The 24,456-nt window shown below is 40.0% G+C and overlaps 1 protein-coding gene across 1 annotated transcript in view; it reads right to left on the bottom strand.

Annotated features, from left to right (window-relative positions):
* MSRB3 (methionine sulfoxide reductase B3) overlaps positions 1-24,456 on the bottom strand; it is a gene marked incomplete at its 5' end in the record, with an annotated part of 87,500 nt that overhangs the window by 29,078 nt on the left and 33,966 nt on the right. The window contains 2 exon segments of the mRNA XM_082498687.1: positions 11,729-11,757; positions 23,029-23,106. Of these exon segments, the coding sequence (XP_082354813.1) occupies positions 11,729-11,757; positions 23,029-23,106 (107 nt within the window).

The following is a 24,456-nucleotide window of genomic DNA, read 5'->3' as shown; positions in this document are numbered from 1 at the left end:
AGATAGCTACAGTTAGATAAGATGATCCCACACCCCTGATATAGTAATAGCTTGTATAAAATATCCCTCCAAATGAAATGCTATCGTTTCTCCACAGACACACAGGGATTGTGTGAAAGCTAGACACAGAGATAACCTGAAAAGGATATTATGCAAATAATCAAAGCACCTCCTTTGCTACAGCTAGTAAAGAAGAGCAAATACTAGTGCTAAATTAGATGCTCCAGGGTTTATTCAGAACAACTAAACACTGAGAATATGGACTTTGTGATTTTGATAGGCATGGTGTTTGGAGAAGGACATACAGATCTAAGATTGTTCAGACACCTGGACCATGGCTGATGAAAAGGCTGGGACCACTTACTCTGTAAAAACAACAGGCGGGCATGACAATGGTATACCAAAAAACAGAGAATGGTAATTCAGCCCTGATGGAAAACAAGGTTGCTAAGACTCCTGATCAGATCACATAGGGATGCAATTCTTTCCTTGCTGAAATACTTTCAGCCCTTGTAACTTAATTCACTGTCATCTGGCTTAAGACCTGATCGTGCTGTCCACATAAAACTCAGTGCAAATCGTGTCTGACTTAAACTGGCAGCATTAGACCTCATTGGTGTTTTGACTTAGGACTTAATCCTAAGCAGATGGGTGTTCACATGTACAATGGCAGTTGCAGTGGTATGACACAAACTTGTCTACCATTACATCTTAAAGGCTGTGGTTGCCACTAAATTAAGTCAACAAAAGACAAATTAATGTTCTTTGCTTCATACTCAGATCAACACTGTAAAGATTTTGATGGTGATCACTGAACATTCCAGTTTGATTAAAAGCAGCTTGCTTTTTTCCCTTATACTTTTAGTACTACAAAACCTGAAATCAGTTTTGATAAGAGACTAAAATGTGAAATAGTAAAAGCTGACAGATCTTTTGTATGGTTTCTTACTGGTCGTAAATTTACAGCACTACATGAAATATTTTCATCTTTATTGAATCTTCTGTCATTAATAATTATCACTTGGCTACTTTGTACAGTCTAATGACATGAAACAGGTAATTTTTCCTCCAGTTTCAACTAATACTGTATGATATTCTCATCATCTTGTGCAGAAAAGATGTGAAGGTTTTTTTTTTTCTCTTTGACAAATCCAGAGGGAAGAAACTAAACCACCTTGCACCTCTTTCTTATTCAAATTTCCATAAACCATGCTAATCAAAACAGAAGATGTGCAATTTTGGACAATGTGAACTCAGCCACAAAAGACACTATGCTTAATGAGACATTGCCTAAAATTGCGGGAAAATGCATTTTATGTTAGTGAGAAAATAATGAAAAAAAGAGTGGACACGTTGACCATAGCTATCCTGTCCTGTTAAATTCATCAAGGCACACAGGCAAAAACCACCTCAGCAGTCCTCTTTGCCTGGTGTTTGGCTGCAGACTGCCCCATAGATAAGCCATTGAGGTCAAAGGAGCCACCTGACATGTAGTGCTCAGGGGATGAGGTGGGGCACCCACTGAATGCCAGAGTCTTGCCCTCTCCTCTGTCCCAGAGGCTGATGAGGCTGGCGGCGTGGTGCTTGTCCCAATCACACAGCTCTAGATTTCCTCTGGGCTCAGTTCAGGTCACAGCAGTGCCAAGCACCTCCAGACTGTCACAACTGAAATGATGCTATTGCTGTCTTGAGTTGTTGCTGACCTTATTGAAGCTGCAGGCTCCTCCCAGAGTGGGAAGGGAGAGCCAGGGTGTCTGAAGGAAAGCATCCTAAGCAGTTTTTCTCCCTCAGCCAAAAACAGGCAGTTGGGTTAGGTTAGGTTTGGTTTAGTTTGGTTTGATTTGGTTTTGCTGTGAAACTGGAAAGCCAACATCAAGCAGCTGCTAGACTCTGTGGATGAAAAAGTGGGAACACTCCTTAGCTGAGGAACCACATTTTGCATCATCTGCCTCTGATTTAGCAGGGTATCACATGAGCTTCCCTCCTCCACAAGAAACCAACCAGGAACTGGATTTCAGTATCTTGCAGAGGCCACTAATCTTGCCACCTTGCACTCTGCTCCCTTCTCCTTTGACTTTGTCTGAGAGGCAGAATAAAATGCACTGTGAGGAACAAGGGATGCCTTTTCATAGGACAATCGATGCAGTGGTCCACCCAAAGAAGGGTCTAGGAACTAATGAGTCAGCATTTGATTTCCCAGCACAGCCTTAATCACTGCCTAAATCAAGAAAGGGCCCCAACCCAAACTCCTCAGCTGCTTGGCCTCCAGCAAATAAAAGATGAAAATTTTTGTTAGTCACCAGAAAAGAGAGCAAAAGGAATTTTCAGGTGAGTGGGAATGAATGAAAAGGGAATGGAAGTACTTAAGATCTTTCTGTGAACTTTCTTGAAGGGTGGAGTGGAGACCTGCAGTGGAGACTCAACGTGGACTTCTAGAATAAGCAAGGAATTTACAGATTCAGAGTAAATTCAGGCATATTGGGAGTGACATATAGCTTAAAAAGAGACTACTTTTTCAGGAGGGAAAAACAATTTGTCTTCAGAATGCATGAGATTGTACCCAATACAGTATATATTAACAAACATCTTATTAGGATCTCTATTTGCAAGGCACTGTCTTTCTCATTTCACCTCCTTTTTCCTTCAAAATTGGTATTATTTCCACCATAATGGAAAACACCATAGAACTGATCCCTGAGAGGTGTGGAGCATCTTCAGTTCTCATGACCCACAGAAGAGATCAGACTGCTCAGAATCTTGCAAGTTTCAAGCTGATTCCATGAACTGACATTGACCAGAACATTTCACATCCTCCAGGCCCCACTACATTAAGTATCATTCACATTTGCTAATACAAGTGTTGTGTTTTGTTTTGTTTTGTTTTGTTTTTTTTTTAAATTAATGCATGGGTGAATGATCCTATGATAAACAGGTAAAAACCTGCTTTCTTATACCCATATCACTGATAGGAGCCCTCAGATCATATTTACATGTCGTTTAAACTCCACTATTATTACATATTAGACTTTAACAAACAAATTCAGGCTTTTATCTATAGCCACAGTTGAGCATTCAGCTGCAGTTCAATTAGGTGAGAGATTCTGGACCTGGTAAGACTATTTGAATGAATTGTATTTCTTCTGCACAGAACTGAGAGCCCCTTGACACAAATTTTGTGGTACAGGTGATTGTGTAAGCAGAGTGAAAAACTCTAATTCAGTTGAATACATTTACCATGCTGCCTTTTATATTGCTTTCCAGAGACTCTTTCTAACAGAACTTCATTTGCTTAGTCTAAATGGAGACACACTGTAAAGGCCACCCATAATTTGATTTATGGTGGACCTAAGAGATGATCTCAACTGAGAAAGTGCACTAGGTCTTGGACATGCTCAATGGCAAGAGACAGCTCTTTCCCTGAAGAGCCTTGCAATGTAAACAAACTAGACAGGCAATGGCATAGGGAAAAAGTACTTTGCCCAAGGTCACAGAGCTGTCAGACATGCTGGAACAGGGTACAGAATCAGCAGATGCCCATAAAACATTAAAAATAAAAAGCAGCCATCCAAATTATGTCCAAACCTGCACATCCCAGCTACCTATATACACCCAGATGGATGATGATAGCTTCTGCACCAGAAGATAGGAGAGATGTGAAGTGTTCTTGGATCCTGCAGAATTCTTGTTTCTGGGCACCACGCAGTGAGCTAAACAGTATCCCGTGTTGCCATTCTTCCAAACCTCTGCAGATGTACATGATGCACAATGCCGTAACACTCCACTTACAAATGAACTATATAGTTCAGCTTCCAAATTACAAAGCAGACAGGCAATTTTTTCCCCCCATTTCATGGTTTAAATCAATAGAGCACTAATAAAGCAATGAAACAATACAACTGACTTGAGCTGTACATGGTGTGGGTAAGTTGCATTTGAGCTATATAACCATCTCAATGAGCCACAGCTGTGACCAGAAACCTCCCTGCTTGTCCATTCTTGTGGCTTCTCTTGCACGTACTCCATTTTTTGCTAATTAAATGGGACTATGGCAAAGTTAATTATCACAGTTAGTCTGTAATAGGGTTAATTTGACTGAATGAATTTTCATTTAAAAGGAACAGAAAACCTCTTTATGAAGTTTATAAGTGTAGGATAATTCAAGAGTATCACCAAAAATCTTCTACTTTGTCCACTGATCAAGACTGCAATGCAAGTAGCTCTTGAAAAGTAATTAGGTAGCCTTGTTCAGTAAAAAACTGCACAATGATTAACAGTTCTAAGCAAGAACCACAACATTTTTGTATTTAAGAAATCCAGCCCTCCAGAACAGTAAAGATGTTATGCTGCTGAATGTTGCTTACTTGAAAGAGCAATTTGCTGACTAACAATAGGCTAACTCCCCGATAGATCAAACCTATCAGAAGCGGCTATACTTAGGACGAATAAAAAATCCTCAGCCAGTCTACTTTATAGTTTATAATTTAACTGAGTACCAGTTTCCAATTCCATGTAATAAAACCATGATTTATATATTGTTCACATCTTCTTAGACTACTTTTTCCCAAATTGTTTCTTAAAGACAGACTTTTTTAGCTATTTACAATTTTAAAAAAATAGAAAAGATTATCTTTAGTACTTAGAAAGAAGGGTAAAAATTTCTCCTAAATAAATCTGATTAACTTGCTTACATTAATGATAATAAAATGGAAAACCTAAATCTAAATATTTTCATTACAGGACCGATTTAAACACATTGCAAAATCCTTCTCAGCAAGATCCTCAGAGCAAGGCAAGAAAGAAGCAGCAATGATTACTAAAGTATATGCAAGACAAAAATAGAAAATGGTCTTTGTTGATATTATATTCCTGGCTCCACGAGCAAGGCTTTTTAACGCACAGTTCTTACCACATGCCGACAGGCAGTGCCTCATGCAGGAGTGGCACAGTGAGCATGTGTGCTAGCTCATAAAGGCAGAGCATCTTTAAGTAGCTACCCTATTAACACGAACACAAACAGTATTTTTTTGAGGGAGGAATATATTATCCAAAAAACCCCACAAAATAGAAATTACACAAATTTTTCATACAGAATGATTTAGGGCTGTTGTGAGTCTGATCAAGGCTGCTGGCCTCCATTGGTAGATCCACAGATCTACTGAACGGGCTTCCTATTGAAATAATTTGACAACTGAGAAGAATCATGCCAATAATAGCAAGGAATAGCCCAGCTCAGACAAAGACATCTGCAACTGCAAAGCCAGTATTAGAATTTGGAAAGTTATACATTTGGAGTCCTGGCACCTGACCGCCTTCTTTAAACATATTAGATGAGCAAGCTCGCCTGCACGCTTACAACATTTTTATTTAGCCCTCCACAAATAAAACATTATTCCATACGTTGAAATAATTTGACCAATTTTTGCCATTCTTTACAAGAGATATAAGAGCAGGGCAATGATCAATTACCATAGATTAGCGTTCTTACAAGCACATAGTTCACTGGGATGTCCCAGTGAGATGTCCCAGCCATCTACATTCCAAATCATGTAGCAGAATGGCCCCAAAAACATTCAGCACGTGGTTCATCTTGCATCTGGATCTAAAGGCTCAATTCACTGCTGAACAAATATAATAGACCATGCTCTCCAGCCACTGCATCCCAAACAATCTGCTTGTAGAGTTGTTAATGCCAAGAGCAAAATAGCACTGATGAGTAATGACAAGTAAGATAATCTGAGCTGCTGTTGTGTTTATGTAGTTGCTGTCTCCCACTGTCTCTCTGTGCCAGCTCATGCACTCTTTCAAGAATCCATGCGCTGGTGGTGGCCAGAGAGAAAGAATTAATTCCTCATAGTTGAAAGAAAGTCTGGAGAGGTCATTTGTCTCACCCAGAAACCTGTGGAGCATCCCTGTTCTTCAGTATCTTAGTTGATTTTGCTGCTTTTCCCTGTTACAGACTCTGCAAGTAATCTTTTTATGTTTTTTAATCAAATACTCTGTTTGTAGGGTGGCTGATGAACTTGTCGATATGATTTTGTTATGAACACCAAATGTCTTTTCCTTGTTCCTGAAACTACTCAGCCTTGCTAAGAAGAAATTAAGAACCGCTGTATCAAAACCTGCGTGAAGAAGCTGACACCAATAAAATTTAGGAATTTATTTGTTAATCTCTACTTAGATCTATGATCCAATTGATTGATGGATGATATTACTAAGTGCCCTGCTGCTTCAGGGACCTAAGTTTTCAGGCAAGTGAAATTTCTTTTTGGTTTCCCTAATAGCAAGTGTCAGTAAGAGATGCTCACTTACAAGATGCCTTTTGGTTTTCATTTCTTTCTTACTCAGGCAAAGAGTTCCTTGTGCTCTTAATACTGAGGACTTTGCTGAACATCTGGAAGTGTAGCCAAGAAGAATTTATGAGAGGAAAACATCTGACCACCCCCAACCTTATAATTTTCTTTGACTGTTCTCTAGCACCTGTGCTGAATCATGTAGCCTAGCAAGTTAGTACATCGTAGGGGCCACATTAAGGGAACGATAGCAGTAAATATAAGAGGTGAGAAAGGAAAGGATGGGAACTTTGATGGGGATAGAGGGGTGGCAGCATTGTGCGGTGCTGAAGACATGGGGATACGCTCATTCTGGTGGAAAAAGTGATGTGCAGAGAGGAGAAACAACCTGTGGAGTTACTGGCTGACACTGTAAGTCCAGACAAGGCAGGTGAAGGAAATTCCAGGAACTGTTGGGGGCTCCTTGACTTGCTTTGTATTTGACTGCTGGGGCAGAAGGAATCCAACAAAAGCTTGTATGAAGCTGTCCCTCAGGACAGCCTCTGGCTGCATAGGAAGCTATTACAACTTAATTCCTGATACTAATTGGAATATTTCCAAGGTATTGACACAAACAGCAATATAAAATCACACAGGTAATCTCTGCATTTAATTTAATCTGTATAGATGCACAGTGCATTCAAGCAGGGAGACAGAAGAACAGGTTTTGGAGACACGTCTCTCTTTTTGAGAGAAGCGGAAAGCTAGTACCTTGAATGATGAAGAACACAGCTGAAAGCACGGTGTGCCCTTGGGCACTCCTCTCTATTTTGCCAGTGCACAGATGCGTTTCTGCAGCATGGTGTTTCCATGACTGTCACTTTATTGCACCCTGCACTATCTGACTTCCTCCATTCCACCATCTGAGTGACATATATATAAAAGGCACTCCACTAGAGGCCAAGTGTATTATACAGGGATTTGTCCTTTATTTTCAACACAGAACAAAACTTAAATTTCTTCCCCTTCACAACTTCACTGCCAAGACTATCACTTGAATATCACATCTCACCTCCACAGTGACATGCAGGATACACCAAATATTAGAGGACATGTCCCAAGAAAACTCCAGCCCTCCCAGTCTGCAGTAGAAAACTCACCATTACCATTCCCTGGTGACCAGTGGGCATGCTGCATTTTCTATGCTTATTTTTCTATTACTAAAATGGGATTAACAGTGTTCAGTGACAGCTTTTGAGACCTATACATTCTTCCTGTTATGGAACAGCATCATGAAGATCTATTTTTCTCTAAATTAAAAAAAATCGTTCATTAACTTATTATTCTAATGTAATTCTTGCATTCTTAAATTCTAAAATTTGCTAACCAAGCACATAACACAACAAGCATCTTAGACACTACAAAAATATTAATAATCAGTACAAAATTGTTTCAGCTGTGGTTTTTGTGGTTTACTTTGTTCCCTAACAAATTTTGAGAAAAAAAAAATATTTTTCCTACAACCTTTTTCGCTTTCAAGTACTTTTTTAGAAAAAATCTATTTTCAGCACCAGTGAAATTCATCATATTATGACAGGAAAGCAAAATTGTTTCATTTCGTAAGATCTTCTAACAGCATGACGCTAACCCCATGGTCTCCGAGACAGAAATTCTGCCAGCTATAGACTTAAAAAGAATCAGCAGAGAAAAAGAAGTTTCTCAGATGGAACTGTTAGTCATGATATGAAGAATGTGTGTCCCCTACAGATGTTATAGCTATTTATATGATAAATCCCGATCATCACTATAGGAATTTTACAGCCTTCTTTTAAGTTAATGCTGGATTTCAAATTAATCTTCTTTTGACAATGTTTGCCTAATATTTCAGTGTTGAACAACATTTCCAGGGTTACATTTACAGTGAGCCTACTGGGCACTTTTAAAGCCGTATTCCAGACTTTGTACTTGCTTCAGAAAGACTTCTTTTAATTCTTCATTACTTCACACATATTTCTAGGAAATGCGAGTACAATAAGAATTGATAAATGCTTAACAAGGGCACATATAGACTTGCAAGTTAACTGGAATTAACATTAGGGTTAATTTAGAGCATGCAATAGGTTGTAGACCAACTCCCTGGAAGAAAATACTCATTCTAGAATAAAATTACATAATTCTCACGTTCAACACTTGACTGTTTTGAGTAACATGAGATAAACGAGAACAAAACATGTTTGTTCCAGTTTGCAGGATCATTGGTTTTCTCAGGAATCACAGTCTGGGGAATCCAAAACGAATTGAGGGATATGAAAATACCTTAAGGTGTCTCCAAGGAACTCAAGGTTGCATAAATATAGAGTCATTCATTTCAAATGGCAGCAGCCCTTTTAAAACCAACGCTACATTTACACACTTCAAAGGCCTGTGTTCTGCAGAACATGGTGCTACATAGGATACTGCACCACCCCCAATACCAGAGAAAGAATTTTTTACAAAGATGCCTCCAACGCATTACCAACACATCCTTCCACACCCTACCTATACCCTCCTGTTCACTCAGAGGCAGCAGGAGGTCTGGGCTTATTGTCTGGTTTTGGCAAGGGATAGCAAACCCTTTGGTGGGGAAACAAAAAGAGTAATGTTTTATCTGGGTGATAGATGTTGACTTGATCTCAGTATCTCCACTTCTCCTCTGCTCTCACATATGGGGAACAAAAGATAAACTCTAAGTGTTTGCACTATCTGACTATCAAGAAAAGCTTCTTGGTGGAAGAACTGAGTACTGTCCCTATAAAGGGAAGGCTCCTGTACTTTTCACAAAAATAAGGTTTTTTTCATCCTTGGTGTTGCTGGCCATGAAACACAGTTTGAGGTTATGGAGTTTCAGTGATTTCTTTTTTCTTAAAATGCCATTTAAATTGTATGCTTAATCTGTTTTTTTCTACTTTCTTTTAACATCTATCCTCGTTGCTACCTGAAACCTTTGCTGAAAGAGGCAGCACTGATATGGCCATGACCGAGGCATTAAACCTCAGTAATTCTCAGTTCCAAGCACAGCATTTGGGGCAAAGAATAAAATGAGACCAGAAGTCCACGCTGGCCTGGCCAGCCACACACATTGGTGATCCACAATGGAACACCAGGTGAGGAATATTCAACACCTTGGGGGTGGCCAGGATCCCATGACAGGAAAGCCTGAAACTATTCCAAGCAAAGACTTTCCCAGGGATTTAGAGGAAAGGGATCGCAAGCAGAAGATGAAAGTAAGGCTCTGCAGAAAAACAATGAATAAATCTATGAAATTCCTCAGCCCCAGACATTCTCATACTGTATCCCTGATGGTATACAAAGTACTCCGACGTTCATGGTACCTGCTGTTGACACTCAGCGTAATAACATTAATCACCTGCTGCAGAGAACTCTGGTGCATATCCAAAGAATATTTAGGTGCAGCAAAAGAAAGTGGAGATGCAGAAGATCTTGGGTCTTTTACTGCTCATTTACATTTATGTATTTTTTGTGTGGTCTCCTATAAATGGTCTTTACTTCCAAATCCTTTGGCAACCTCTGAGTGCTCTGTGCTCTTGGGGAGACAGAACCACATCAGGCATTCACAAGGCCAGAGCTCTTGCCTTCTAAGAATAGTGCCTAAGGAGTGCCTTGAGAAGAGCAGGGCAGGGAGAGCAACTCTAGTCCTCTGGTCTTTGGGCAACCAGGCTTTCCAACACCCCTGTGTGAGAAACGGGAGACAAACTCTGCCCAGAACATGAAACCAAGCTCAAGGAAAGCAAGACTGTGGATCCTGCACAGATGAAGAGCAGACATTTAAGAACTCATGCTCACCCTACAGAGTCCCATCACAGAGTCCTGATGACACCTCCTGAGCAGGCGTTCGCCATAGCTGCAATGGTGCCAAACTTTTATGGATACTCTGTGCTCCCTAGGAAATACCACACCCCCGCCTTCACTGTCAAGGGGAGCAGCACACAAAATGGTACACCTAACAGGAGAGCTGCTTCAAAAGAGAAGGTCAGAAAACTGTTTGTAGCCCAATCCACCAAACAAATCAAAGTTCTGCAGAGAACATTCTCCCCTCAACAGAAAAGTCAGACATTTGACATTTTGCTCCACACCATAGTTTTGGTGACTTTACTAAAAGAAAGGGGCTGATGGCAGACAATGTATGAAGCTGTCCCTCCATGTGAAACTGTTTTGTCAAGATCCAAGAAGCAATCTTAGCACAGAGTTCATTCAAGCAATATTTAAAGCAAGTAACCTCAAACTCACAGACTAAAATCCTAATAGAAGCAAGATGACTTAAGTATACAAGATGTAGGAATAGGCTATATAAATGCTTCCTGCTGTACATTTCACTCCCATACAGTTCCAAAGATAAAATCTAATGTGGAAAGAAAAAGCAACGTAATGCCTCACATTTCAAACCCAAATCATGTTGTAACTGGGATAAAAGGAAACATGCTATTTCATAAATACTCTGTTTAACATATATTGTAAAATTCATATCATTGTAAGCAATTATAACCACTGTATTAAGCAAACCATATAGAAGATAACATTGGCCTAAACACAAAGTTGTCATAGTAATATCAGGTTTTCTGCTTAAAACAGTCTTTTTCATCTTAACAAAAAATGTATTTTGAATTACTTTTTCAGGCAATGGACATTTCAGCTAGTTTTAGGACAACAGTCTATTCTTAATTTACTATTGTTTAGCTTTAAGGAAGACCCAGGAATAGTTAACTGAATAAATAACAGTCTGGTATTAGGACCTCTGTTTTTTCCCCAACTGTTCCCCTGTTTGCTGTCCTGTGTTTTTTGTCTGGTTAGATACACATTAACCTGTTAGACTGACCTTCACTTCCCTCCCAATCCCTACAACACATTAAAATTCTTTAAAAAGACAACTTGAGAGAGACTGCCTTTTGGTAAACCTCCTAAAGCAAGCTCTACAGACTGGTCTGGCATGCGTTGTGTACATGCATCTGTCACGAAAATTTGATGACAAATCATCTGTTTCCTGACAGATAGGCTGCACTGACTTCAAATTCCCATGAAATGTCTTTGTCCACCAGGAAGAAAAACATTCTCCTTTAAAGCAGTGATCATTCTCAACCTTCACTTCAATCCTCCATTTGCTTTAGTTTGCATTATCATTTATTTGTACTATAATTTTTCTGGATCAATTAATGCCTGCCGCAAGATACATCTTCCTGATCATCTTTTGGGAAAATGTAAAGAGAAAGGAGCTAATGAAAGGAATGAAAGCAAATGTTTCACAGTAATAATGCTGTTTTCAGAGGGTGAGAAATGAAGATCCTTTTTAAGACTGACCTACCCCAGTTTGTTTAAAACTAAACTGAACTTGAACTGATAAACTACTCTTTTGAGATTAACCTGAATAGTGTACATTCAACAAAACACTGTAAATCTAAACATACCTGAATTGGAGTCAAACTTTGTTTCTGACCTGCAAAAGAAAATAAAAAGAACATAAGTTACAAGAACTGCTTTATGCCATAAAAGCCATTTGTCAGACTGATCACCCCCCAGCAAATATATTGTCTTCAACAAGACTATCTATCTCTGCATGTTAATATTTAATGCATTCAAGGGCATTTGAACCCAAATAATAACTATTATCATAATATTTGGGGTTTTTTTTTACAATGTAGAGTTACAAAGAAGATATTTTAAAAGACAAATCACAAAATGAATGCAGAAAATAGAATATAAATTTAAAACAGGATTAAATTATATGCTGTGAATCATGGCACACAGTTGTTCCTATGAAATAAATATTGCTTTCATTCATTTTCATTTTTGAAAAGTCATTAAGAGGATTTAATTTATTCATGAATGTTTCCAATCTATTTTTGAAGCAGATACCGTTTCATTAATGTCATATGTATTGTATCCAATGATCTGTACTTAATTGTACAACATCCTAGGAGGGTTTTGTTTGTGTGTGTCTTCAATTTACTCACTCTGCACATAGGAATAAATGGTTTGATTTTCTTAAAAGTGGAAAGTGGGGGGTGGGAGAGAGGCAGAGAGGAAGGGAGCCAGACCCAAATTTTAACTTGTTTTAAAGTCTTTGCAAAAAGACAATGATGTGTGCATTATGCACCATTAGCTTTGGTCGTGCACTGCAGATTTTTCTCTCTCTAACAAGTAGTGTTTTCTTCTAAGGGCTTAGCACTTAGCAAATGAACCCTATAACCTGTATATTTAATAAAAGGAAGAAAAAATTAGCCCTTGTGGGAACATCATGTTTCAGATATAGGTTAATAATACTTGTAAATGTAGAAGCCTTTGAAGATCTCAGTTCAACTGTGGGAAAACTTAAGTTGGGTAATTACTCTCAAGATGCTGCTGATGTGCTGTCAAGCAGAATTAACCCTATGACTAGGCCTATCTACACAATCTGCTGTAAGACAGCATTGTCTATATCGAGCTCTCAAACCAATTAACGGGCATGTTCCAATCAGATTTATATTGCCCACTAACAATCAGTTGTACACATGGTCATGGCTGTCACAGCAGGACACAAGATCTGACCAGCAGGAGACCTGTTAAAGGATGTTACGTTGGCAGCAAAATGCATTTCCCCAGAAATTCTAAGGAGGAAGTACAATGTTGGATCCTTTTACGTTGCATCAAGGAGGGAATGTATTTTGGGAAGTTACAGTCCTTCTTTTTTCAAAAATTAATGACCGAAGCTCAAGAACTAATTGCAGATTTTCTTCTTCTATTTTATAAGCTGGTAATGCAGGTACGTGTAGATATATTTTACACGTACTCTATATATTTTATATAATTGGCATTATAATCCTGTACCAAAGAACTATGTTACAGCAAACAAATATCAAAACAATCATAATTTAAAAAATGAACAAGTTCACACTATTAGTTACAGTTAAAGCTGTCAGAAGGGGAACAGTCCCTTCTCCCTTCCTGCTCATTCTCCACCTTCCCCCAGTGCTCACAGTCTTTTACGTCTTAAATATAACTCTCAGGTGGTGAAAAGATGGAAGGGCAAAAACATAACTTATCTTCCTAATTGGTACTTATAAAGTACCACCAAAAGCACTGAACAAAGAAAGCATGATGCTGACGTGCCTTCATGAATACCACCACCAATAACTGGCCAGGCCACCAGCCCATGCTCCGCCGTGGCACTGTATTTCAGCTGGATCCCCAGCAGGATAAAGTCCCCACCTTGCAAAAAGTGCGTGCTGGTAACTGGGGGCAATTCCACTGAGTTCCAGGTAAAGCCACTTGCTCAGTATTTTATTTACAATATTCTCCTCTAGCTGCAGTGCATCTGTCTGGACTGTTTTCTCTTGCTTATCCCTGTATCAGCAACATATCGACCTACATAGTCAGAGACAACATACAAATCTTTCCCTCAGCATCTGCTTATCTGCATAATCAACTTCTCGCTGCCTAAATTCTAGATACTTGGTATTAGTTGGTCAAAGACCCTGGTTCTCAGCTTGTGTGGCTTGGCATGGACATATGCACTGCAACTTGTGGCATCAACAAACTGGCCCAGGAGCCATGACGGCATAGAGTACGTGGGGAGGAGGGTCACAAGGGTCACTGGACACTGTAATGAGTACCAAAGCTCCAAACAGTCATAAATTACTGGACAACAAATCAGGAAACCGATATGGGGTGATAAATGAATAGAACTTTGTCTGGCAACAGCAGAATAGCTATGAAAGAAAACACAACATGGGAGGTAGCACAAGGAGCCATCGAGGGGAGAAGGGTCACCTATGTTATGGTCACCATGTCACCTTGGGAAAACAATGCAATATTTAGGACATAGTATTACAGAAATTGTTAAGAGATCTTAGCAAGGCACAGAAAAAAGGGAGGAAAATAATGAAGTGGTTTTGGCATTGCAAACAAGCAAAAACTAGCAGAGAGAGGAGCACTCTGCAAGAACACGAAGTCGTCTTGACTACCTGAAGGAATGACAAAGCTTCCAGCAATTTCAATGGAACAAGCACTTCTCCCCTAGATCTTCCAGTGTTTTCATCTTTTTCTTGACAGCATGCTAGATAAAGGTATCAGAAACTAGTTGCACATAGGTGTTAAAAATATGCAACTAAAAAATGCCCAATAGAATAAATAAAATGCTGAAAAGCATGTTCTGCTACACACTAAAATATTCACTCTGATTCCTTTTTACTTTTAAAACTACTTTAACTAGAAGGAAGAACTTCTCTGTACATTGTTTGTTATCACTGTACACACTCTGATATCCAACCTAAGCATCCTACCAGACAAGATGCACCTTACAGAGCCAGGCACTAACTTTACAAACTGTCCTTCATCATTTATTACACCAAAGGGGGGCAAACCCCATGCAAACAAAGAACAGCTTTGTGCATATTTTTTCTACTTTTGCCCCATAGGAGTACTCTGAAAGTCAGGGAATCATTCATAAATATCTTTGGAAAGGAATCTATATGAATAAAGAGAGCAAGAGGATATTTATACAGTGCTTTCCATTTCCAACTGGAATATCACTCAAACACCCACAACACATGGCAATACAAATGCCAGGTAGCTCAACCAACACATAGTATGCAAGGAGTGAGCTACTAGAAAGGTTTAGCTAAGGACAAGGTGCCACAATAGTTTTAAAGATCCCAGAAATAATTAAATCAAACACAAACAATAAAATATATGATGGTCACTTTATCTGTACTGCAAAGAGGCACAGGATTTCAACCTGATCCTTTTAAAAGGCACCGTAAACCAGATGCTCAGACTGCCAAGTACTGAGAGACAGAAACGCAGTAATGATAATGACCATGTGTTCCTATAGTGTGAATTTTCAACTACCCAAAGCATGACTGAAGTGCCATTGTTCAGTGCCACATACTACGGCATGACCCGACACACTACAGCTGAAGCTAGCACAGATCTGCTATTTGCCAGTGACGTGGGCTTTTGGCAAGGAGAGGACAAAGAGGACTTACTGCAGAACCTCTACTGTTGCGTTACAAAGGCCTTTTTCTTTCACCCTTCTTAATGAAGTCTTTATGAGGTTTATTCAGGTTTTGTTGAACCTCAACATTGGGAACAGCCTTTGAAAGCCCCACAGCTCTCTCAGAAAGCACCTGATGAAACCTCTGCAGTTCTGATCCTTTTGTTTTAACACTGAAGGAGTCATTGACTCCTCTTGGCTCCTCTTGGCTAAACTTGCATAAGCAGTTTAGACCAGGTTTTTCCTTGGCAAGGTTTTGCTTCAAGGATGCTAAACTCAACATTGGTAGGGGCAGACATTCAAAATACTACTCCCCTAAGCAAAGGACTTTGATTGAATTAAGATCTGTTGCATTTGTAAAGATGATAGGTACAGCTTTGGTACATCCTCATTTCAAAGAACTTCATTCCATACTGGCATGGGCAGTTTGCTGAAAAGACAAGGATTTAGCAGGCTCCTGATGCAATCCAAGCCAACCAGTGTCCTGGCCCAGGTGACTGAGCAGAATAAAATCATTTCTCTTTCTTTCCTGTTTGCCCCTAGTAGTACAGAAAATACCAAGTTGGAGTGTCAGCGTTCTTGGCTACAGCATTGCTAGCAAGCTAAAGAAGGCCAGGACAGAAACGCTCAGTTGTAAACGTGTCCCTGGACACTGAGTTGGCCCATGTCATACCCATACAAACTAACACTCTCCTGGACAGGACCTAGGCAAGGTGCAGGGGAGGCTCAAGCCAGGGACCACTCCTCACAAGCAGGATGAACCAGGCCACTTCTTTGGAGGAGAGGAATTTAGACTAACATACATACGCCATGTCTTGTCACTTGCCTTTAAGGCCAGAGAAGAGGTGTTTTGTCCATGTTACTTACAAGTATGGACATAGCTCTTCTTTTCTGAAAATGCAAACCATTAATTGGAAATGGTGACTGATCTTACTCATGAGCCCAAGCTCCAAATAACAAGGCAAGCTTCCAGAAAGAAAAATGCAGAAGTATTCCAATGTAAAAATTAATACCTGATGTGACTATATAGGAATTTACGAGACCCCCACCATCAGGGAATTTGAGAAGCCCCCGAGCATTAAGAACCAAGTAGTTCCTCGGGCAGCAGAAGGAGCAAAGCTGGGCTTGCTGCTGCGTTGTGGCCAGGGGAAAGACCCTGTGCTAATAAGGTGAAACTTCTCATAGGTACTTCCCAGAGCTGGACTTTCATAACGCCTCTCTCTCTCTTACACCCTCATGTGGATTCTCTGTTATAATACATTAATATATATATATTATTTACAATAATATTATCTGGTATAATCTAATAATATAGTTGAACTCTTGTTCAGGTCTCTCCTCAGAGAGGGCTTGAATGTGATCTCTCTCCTGATTTCATTAAAGTTTTAAAAACTTAATATCTTTGAGGTTTAATAGCTACTCCCCTGTCAAATTTGGCTGAAATTGGCAAGTAGATTACATGATAGTTTTATTATTAGGAAAGGATTTACACACAGACAGCACAATCATGAACTTACTTCCTTAGGAAGCCTGGTCAAAGATGCATTTTTAATCTTACTTTCCTAGACTACAGAAAACAGATTGATTCACTGTTGATGGATGCTGTGAGAATTTCTATTCTGCATATTGATGAAAAGCCAAATTCAAAACGAGTGTTTTGACATCATGTTAATTGATGAGCAGTCTCTGTGTGAGTTCTGTCCAGGGTTTTTTTAATGTAAGAGTTATAAAGAGATAAATATAGCAATATACAGTTTCTGTAGATCCACAATCCACCCTACCTGATAATTTACTTCAGACACATACATACACATAGTAAAGCATAAGGTATATTAAGACTAGCTGAAAATTAGCTTTTCCAATCAGAGTGACGGATGAATAGTCAATACAAATCAGTGTGAATTTCAGAAAGGGGATATTACATATCAGACCTAAGAGTTTACAAAGAATACATTAAATATCGTTGAAATTCTTAGTAAAATCGGTGGAAGTTGTCTGTACATATCTCTAGGATCATGGAAATCTTTGCATTTATTTCCTCTTATTTCTAAGTACATTCAACAAGGATTTGCAGTTCAGCAATGCTCAGCAATAAGTAAATCAAAACAATTTCACAGGCTTGTCTCAATGAGACCTTGAAATATTTAAAATGTTACATTTCAAGTCCCCTTTTCCTTCTTTTTTGAATTCTAATGCATATCTCCTAGGAAACCTACATCAATCTTTTGCCTTTTGGAAAGGATACTTGCTGAAGTGTGCTCTGCCTAGCAAACTGTGAGATTACCCATATTCCTGTGCTTGTTTTCACTGCTGGAGATAGTCTTACTCGGAGAACACAAGCAAAAGGGAATCTCAGGTTTGCTGTTGTATTGGCTTGTAGCTGGCAGTCTCACCCGACCTGCTCCTTGCGCAGCCAGTGACCTTGGCCTGCAGTAATTCAGACAGTGCCTTACTACATCTGTGGGCAGTAACCAGCCCCGTACAATAGAGCTGATCTACTGAAAAAAACAAGACCAGGTGGCTTGTGGATCAAGGAAAAAAAAAATGAGATGAAGTGTTTTTTGTTTTCCAAACTTGCTCTCCCTCTCCTAATCCTTAACATAAAAATCTTTCCAGACTTCATTGCTTAGATTAGGTTAGCGAAATGAACATTTGGCACCAGCCAAGAAGCTGCCAGTTAGAGGATATTAAAAACTACCCATGAGCTGATTAGGAGTGCAGAATCATTTGCTATAATGATCACAGCTTCTATACGCCACACTTGCCAAGTGAAAGAAGCCTTTCCCTGAGAGTCGCCCAGCAGCTACACCCGAGGGCAGAATTGTATCGTTCTTGCTCCAGGGGGGTCTTGAGGGCCAGGAGGAAGAAGTCCTGTTCCAAACCACGACAGAAATTAGTAAACGCCACATCAAGCTTCAGCAACAGCCCTGTGCTGCAGCTGTGATAAGCTGTACACAGCTTGGGACATTTTCAGCACTCAGGTAGGATTAGATGTGGATTCAGCATTCAGGTGCATTCAGACGTGGAAGATGCCATGGGCTGTATTCACAAAGCAACTTTACTGCAGGGACTGCAGTAAACGCAACATTTGTATTGATGGTCATCCTCAGAGGTGGATTAAACCTCCAGATTCTAAATGTCTCTGAGGAAGATGAGCACTCAGCTGTCTTGATTTTTGGTGAGACAATTGGTCTCTTCTCCCAAGTAACAAGTGATAGGACAAGAGGAAACAGCCTCAAGTTGCGCCAGGGGAGGTTTAGGATGGATATCAGGAAAATTTCTTCCCTGAAAGGGTTATCAAACATTGGGACAGGCTGCCCAGGGAAGTGGTGGAATCGCCACCTCTAGAGGTATTTAAAAGATGGATAGACGTGGTACTTTGGGACATGGTTTAGTGGTGGGTTTGGCAGTGTTAAATTTATGGTTGGACTTGATGATCTTAAAGGTGCCTTCCAACCTAGACGATTCTGTGAGTATATGATTCTGTGATTCTACGATTCTGTGATTAGGACTGCGTAACAATTTGTCATCCAGCAGACTCAAAACAATGGCTGGTTTCAACCAAAATATGATGAAGCAAGAAGAAACCAATGTTTGATGATAACAACTTTACTCATTTTTAAATCCATCAGCCTTTTCTAGAGAACAGCCACAAAAAATTGCAGAAACTCTTGCAAGTTTTAAGATCCTCAAGTTTCTTGGAGCTACACAAGACCTAGTAAAAAACCTGTGTTTGGATGAGAACTGTTTGGTAATACTGCCTGCTGACCAATTCCTACACTGGTTAGAGCCAGCTTACTCCAAACAAATGTTATTAAACAGAAGTTGCTGGTTTTGACAAAGTTTTGTGAAGAAACGAAGAGTCAGTCAGGGTAGATTAAGTTGTTCAAGTAGTTCTATTAGATCTTACTAGAGACGTGACAGCAGTTACTTCATATGGGCTCTCCTAGCCAGACAGCTAGTGCTGATTTGTCATTTGGCCTGCTCAAAGGATATAAAGATTATTAAGAAAGCTTAAAGACCATTAATTAAGCACTCAGCACCAGGGCAAGGAAATTCCATGTATAGATCTAGGCCGGTGACTGAAATCCTCCCTTGTGTTGTGAAGACAAGAGTGGTACAATGGCACTGCAATATTGCCCAGCCACGCTTTGCTTTTCTCATTATTTGCTTTTGGATGTCTGAGAGATGTTGAGAAGACCTGACACAGTTCAACAAAAATCAAATGAAAGCATGACATGAATCAGGGTGTTGCTATTTCTCCTAGCGCATGTTCAGAAGAGCCAACACCATTACCAAGAATTCGTTCCAGGAAGCAATAAAGGCAGCAGTGGGTGATTTATGAAGACTTGGCAATTCATTCCTTGGCCCTAAAAATTGGAAACTGACACAACAATAACATTTCTTTTTTTAAAAGGAAATCATTCTCCTAGGCTTCCCAGTTCCAATCTATGCCACACCTTTCTCACACAGTCCTGCATATGGTAAAGGACATGACCATGGTTTATTAAATATGGAATAGCTCCTCTGAGTTATGGATTTCACTCAGGTCCATTCTAACCTCCTTTTGCCATGGCTGTGGACAGAATGGTATTTTTGCATAGCGTATAAGAAAATGCCTTGAAAAATTAAGGTAGGTGCGATCTTGCAAATACACTTAGCCCTTAGAATAAACTGAGTATCTGAGTCATGCAGGTGGGTCTCTCTGAACTGACACAGAAATGCACAACCTTGCTGCTGAGGTTGCCCAGCCATGATAAACATGGCTCACAAAAAAATAACACGAGCAAGTATAGTTGATAAGCATGAGATATTTTTTGTTAGTAGATTATTTTTCTGTTGGATCAATGTGGTGCATCAAGGCATGCTCCACCCACACCGGGTGAGGTCCAGCAAAGGGGAGCCCTGAAAAAACACCCTAGCGAAAGGTGGGGCGAGCAGGGCTGCTTCCTTTAGCATAAGCCTGCAGCTAGATTGGAGTAAATGTAACACAAAACCACATAAGGGCTGGCTTGCAGAAAAAGAAGGTCCTCGAGATTAGTTTATTGTCTCTCTCATTTATTGCTTTCCTTAGGCAGCTGTACTGGGATGTAGGAGACTGTCTGGTGTGAAAGTTCAGAGATGGAATAATTAGATTCAACGGCATGATTATGGATTTTATGTGTGAGGCGCCTTTGATTGTGGAAAAAGTTAAAGCATGTTCTCCATAAAGCTTGGGAGGTTTCTCATAACACTAGTAGAAGTAGGTAGATGAAGAGATGTTAAATTCCTAATTGTTTCTTTTATCTTTCCTGTGATAGAGACAGAGTTCTGTTTTAAAGACGTACCAAAAACCAGGTCTTTCATCTGGAGTGTAAAATTCATGTGTTCCCTGACCTCGTGTGTCACATGGTAATGAAACAACGTAAATCAGAAATGTTAAAAGTTGAAGTTTGTTAATATTACTGCTGAAGCTCCAATCTCTTTCCCAGTTAAACTGACAGATCCATAGTCCAAATATATATATTTACAGATTACAGCCACACAAAGAAAAAAAAATTAATGGACACCCAATGAGAAACAAATGGAAATGCAAGTTTCAGATGACTATCTAGAAATAAAAAAAAAAAAAACAAACCCACAACAGAACACCACAAAAACCACTTGCATGTATTTTAAATGGGGTAATGGACTTTCTTTGTATTGTACTACCACCTTACTCCTAAGAAAATACTTTGGTGACTTACACACTGTGGGGAAAATTTAGTAAATAGCATATATTTTGCATTCTCTTATCCATGTTTCCTTCTCACTTTTTTAGCTGTCTGGGCTGAAGCATCTTCCCTAGTTGATGAAGACATTATATACTGATATTTTGGGATCTGTAAAAAAAGAAGATGGACCTCTATCACCCTCTCCATTTGTTCCCACCCTTGCCAGCCACTTCAGAACAACTGGATGAATTTAATGTAGACCAGAGATGGCAAAAGCTCACAAAGCAACACGAAGACTTTGGGGAGACTGGGCTAAGGCCAGCCCAGCCTTGGGACACCATCAGCAAGGTGGGGTTTTTTTCAGGTGTGCAGTGGCCTGGGATTTATTAAAAATAAAAACCAACTTCCCTCTTTCCCTCTCTCTCCTCCCATAAAATCCACGGGGAGTCTCAAAGAGAATCTGAAAACAGGGACATTACCATATAGCTCATTTCACATAGAGAAATGCAACTCGTTAACTCAAAAAAGTCAAGACTACGCCAAAGCATACTGCACACTTGAGATAATCATAGGCAAGTCTCATATTGCAGTTTTTTCCCATATTAAGTGGATTGTGAAAGCAACTGGAAACTAGTTCACGTTCGTTTATGTGAACTACTGCTCTCCAAATCTCACCCCACAAAAAACCCTACTCTTTCTCCAGCAGACAACAGAAAGGAAGCCAGTCTTGAAGGCAGAAGGTGAAATCCTGGCTCCATTGTATTCATTTGCCAAATCTGAATTGACTTCAACAGAGCCAGGATTTCCCCCATAAAGACTTAGCTATAGTAAGCAGGGGAATGTCTAAATGGCAGAGTAGAAAACCAGGTTATGGAGACTTTAGATCCCACTTTGTACTCCCAAGCCAAGTACCACAGTAACACATGACATGAGAATATTGCCTTGGCTGAGTTCGTAACGATCAGTTTTCCAACTCAAAAGATTCACGTTGTTACTGAAGTTTCTGCAGGTAATCCACCTAACAGAGGAATCAAATGTAGCAGAGATGAAGTGCTTCTTTCATCTTTACAGACAGTCTCTTGAGAACAACTATCACTGCCACATCTGGTGATTCCGGAGCTACATCAATTTTATTTTCCTTTGTAACCTATTACTGACCCAATTTTCTCTATTATTAGTGCTATCCTGACTATCCTGCTTCATGCTGCTGTAAAGGTACCTCTCCAAGTGAGAGAGACTGAGTCAGTGTGAACTGAGGGAAAAAAACAAGCAAAAAAATGAAATTCTTCATCAGAACAAACACAAGCAGCCAGAAATAAGAAAAAACACATAAGCAACAACTGAATCCATGCAGAACAGTGCAGTGATTGAGAGAATTCAATCAGCGCTGCTTCTAGCACCAAATTTAGGGCCGTAATTCCCACAGTACTTCTATAGAGTATTTTTCATGCAAGACACGAAAGTTATTATTTCTTTCTTAATTCTTGCTTTGGTTCCTAACCCAGGCCTCCACGTGTGCTAATTGGGATGCATGAAAACTCAATAAGTAATGTGATTTTCCTGGGTTTTGTTTTCTTAACTGCTTGAATTCTAAAAAAGCATCTACTTTTTTCTCCATTATAAGATACAAAGCTGTAACATGGACACAGCATCGCTACCTGGGATCCAAATCTTAAAGCTACCTGTGAGTAATGCTAACATCCAAAACTCAGTATCTATTGGCACAGTGAAAGACTGTGTTACAATTACTTGGCGCGGCTGCATATGGGGAAAAAAAATTACTTTTTTTCTGTCAGATTACCTATTTTACCTTGAAGTTGTCTTATTATCTTATTTATTTACTGGATTTTTTAATGTTTACTATAAGACTAATTTTACTATAGCATTATTATTTACATTGTTTCTCTTGTATCCCTTATCGATTCGAATGACTTAAATGATCTTATGCGATTATGTAAGTACTGGAATACACACAAGATTACACAGGAACACAGCACATAAACTAAAAGAAAAATCTCAAAACTATATTTCGCATACTCACTTGAATAAAGGAGTCCCACAAACAACACATTTGTATATTCCTTGAGCTTTATGATGTGTGTACTCCCCCTCAAAGGCACTGGGAAAACAACAACACTACATTTTAAAATAAATAAAGGCATTTTGTTGGTTCTTTAAAAAATTATTAAATTAGCTAAGACTTTAGAAAAATGTTACAGAAAAACCCCATGATGTAGAAGCTGGTAGTTGTTTTTTATTAAAGGCAGCAGATACGGCAGGCACAGGAAAAGGGGGACGTCCTCTTAGTGTGCCTCAGGTGTTACGTATCATGCGAGGGGAAGCGAATTGTCCCACAGTTCAAAGGACAGAACAACAACAAAAAAGGGGAAAAACGGGAATCTTCCCCTAGTTGGCAAGTGAAACCTAAGGACCGCCTGATACGTAGCCCAACCCGAGGCCCTTCTGGAGGCCTGTGGTTGGCAGCATGCAGGCGGTGGGGCAGCGGTGTGCAGCACCGGCCGTCCAGCGCCGTGGCGCTGGGTCAGGCCGCCACAGCCGGCCAGAGCGATAGTGGCGTAGTAGCTGAAAATGAAATAATTGGTCCACGATTTCAAGTTGTGTGCGCCTTATATTTTTAGCTGAAAAGCAATATTACAGCTTTAAGGGAATATTTTTCTAAGTTAACAATCTAAAAGGCTAGGAGGTCATTCATCTAATACGAATCAGCTGCGCTCGCCCAACAAAAAGCCTATGTGCTCGGCAGCTTGTTTTTATTATCCTTTCACCCTTTTTATGAGGTCCAATTTTTTTTTTATAAACAGGATTTTTAAGAATGACCTAATCTCCAATTGTTTGTGTGCATTAAATCACGTTGTTGGTCCCGTACACAAGAGGGAGGGAGGGCCGGGGGGGAAGGTAGGCCTGCCGGCAGAGGCCAGCGTCCCCCGGCCCTGCCGGGGCTGCAGGAGGACGAAGGGGGCCAGGGTGGAGGGAGAGGGGGACCCCTGGCAAACGGGGCCACCGGTAGGCACTGTCAGGAGGGGTGCTGCCCATTAACCAGGACCCCACGTGCAGTGGCGAGCCCGCTCAGGCCATGAATGAAAACACGCAGTTACATCATTAGGACATTCGGAGCAGAGGTAAAGCCAGGGCCTCATGCCAAGCTCAATGGTATAAATTAGACAACAAAAAATGGCTCAGCTTTGGCAAGTTACCTTCATGCTGGAATCAGCTGAGAGAGAGACTTTATTCACTAAAAACAGTCTTGGAAGAGAGTCCTTTTTTTTTTTTTTTTTTTTCCTCCAGGACTCGGGGCTGGCTTCCAGCGACTAAAGCCATGTGAGGGCAGTTATTGAAAATTTTTGACATTCCAACCACAAATGAGCCAATAAATACCTTCTCCACATGTGCTTCAAAAAGAAATTGGAGTGGGGTGGAAAAGAACTAAATTATGCTACCTTCTTTCTGC

Source organism: Vanellus vanellus (genome assembly GCF_965231255.1).
Source record: "Vanellus vanellus genome assembly, chromosome: 1".
Taxonomy (NCBI): Eukaryota; Metazoa; Chordata; class Aves; order Charadriiformes; family Charadriidae; genus Vanellus; species Vanellus vanellus.
This window is presented reverse-complemented; position numbering and strand designations above follow the sequence as displayed.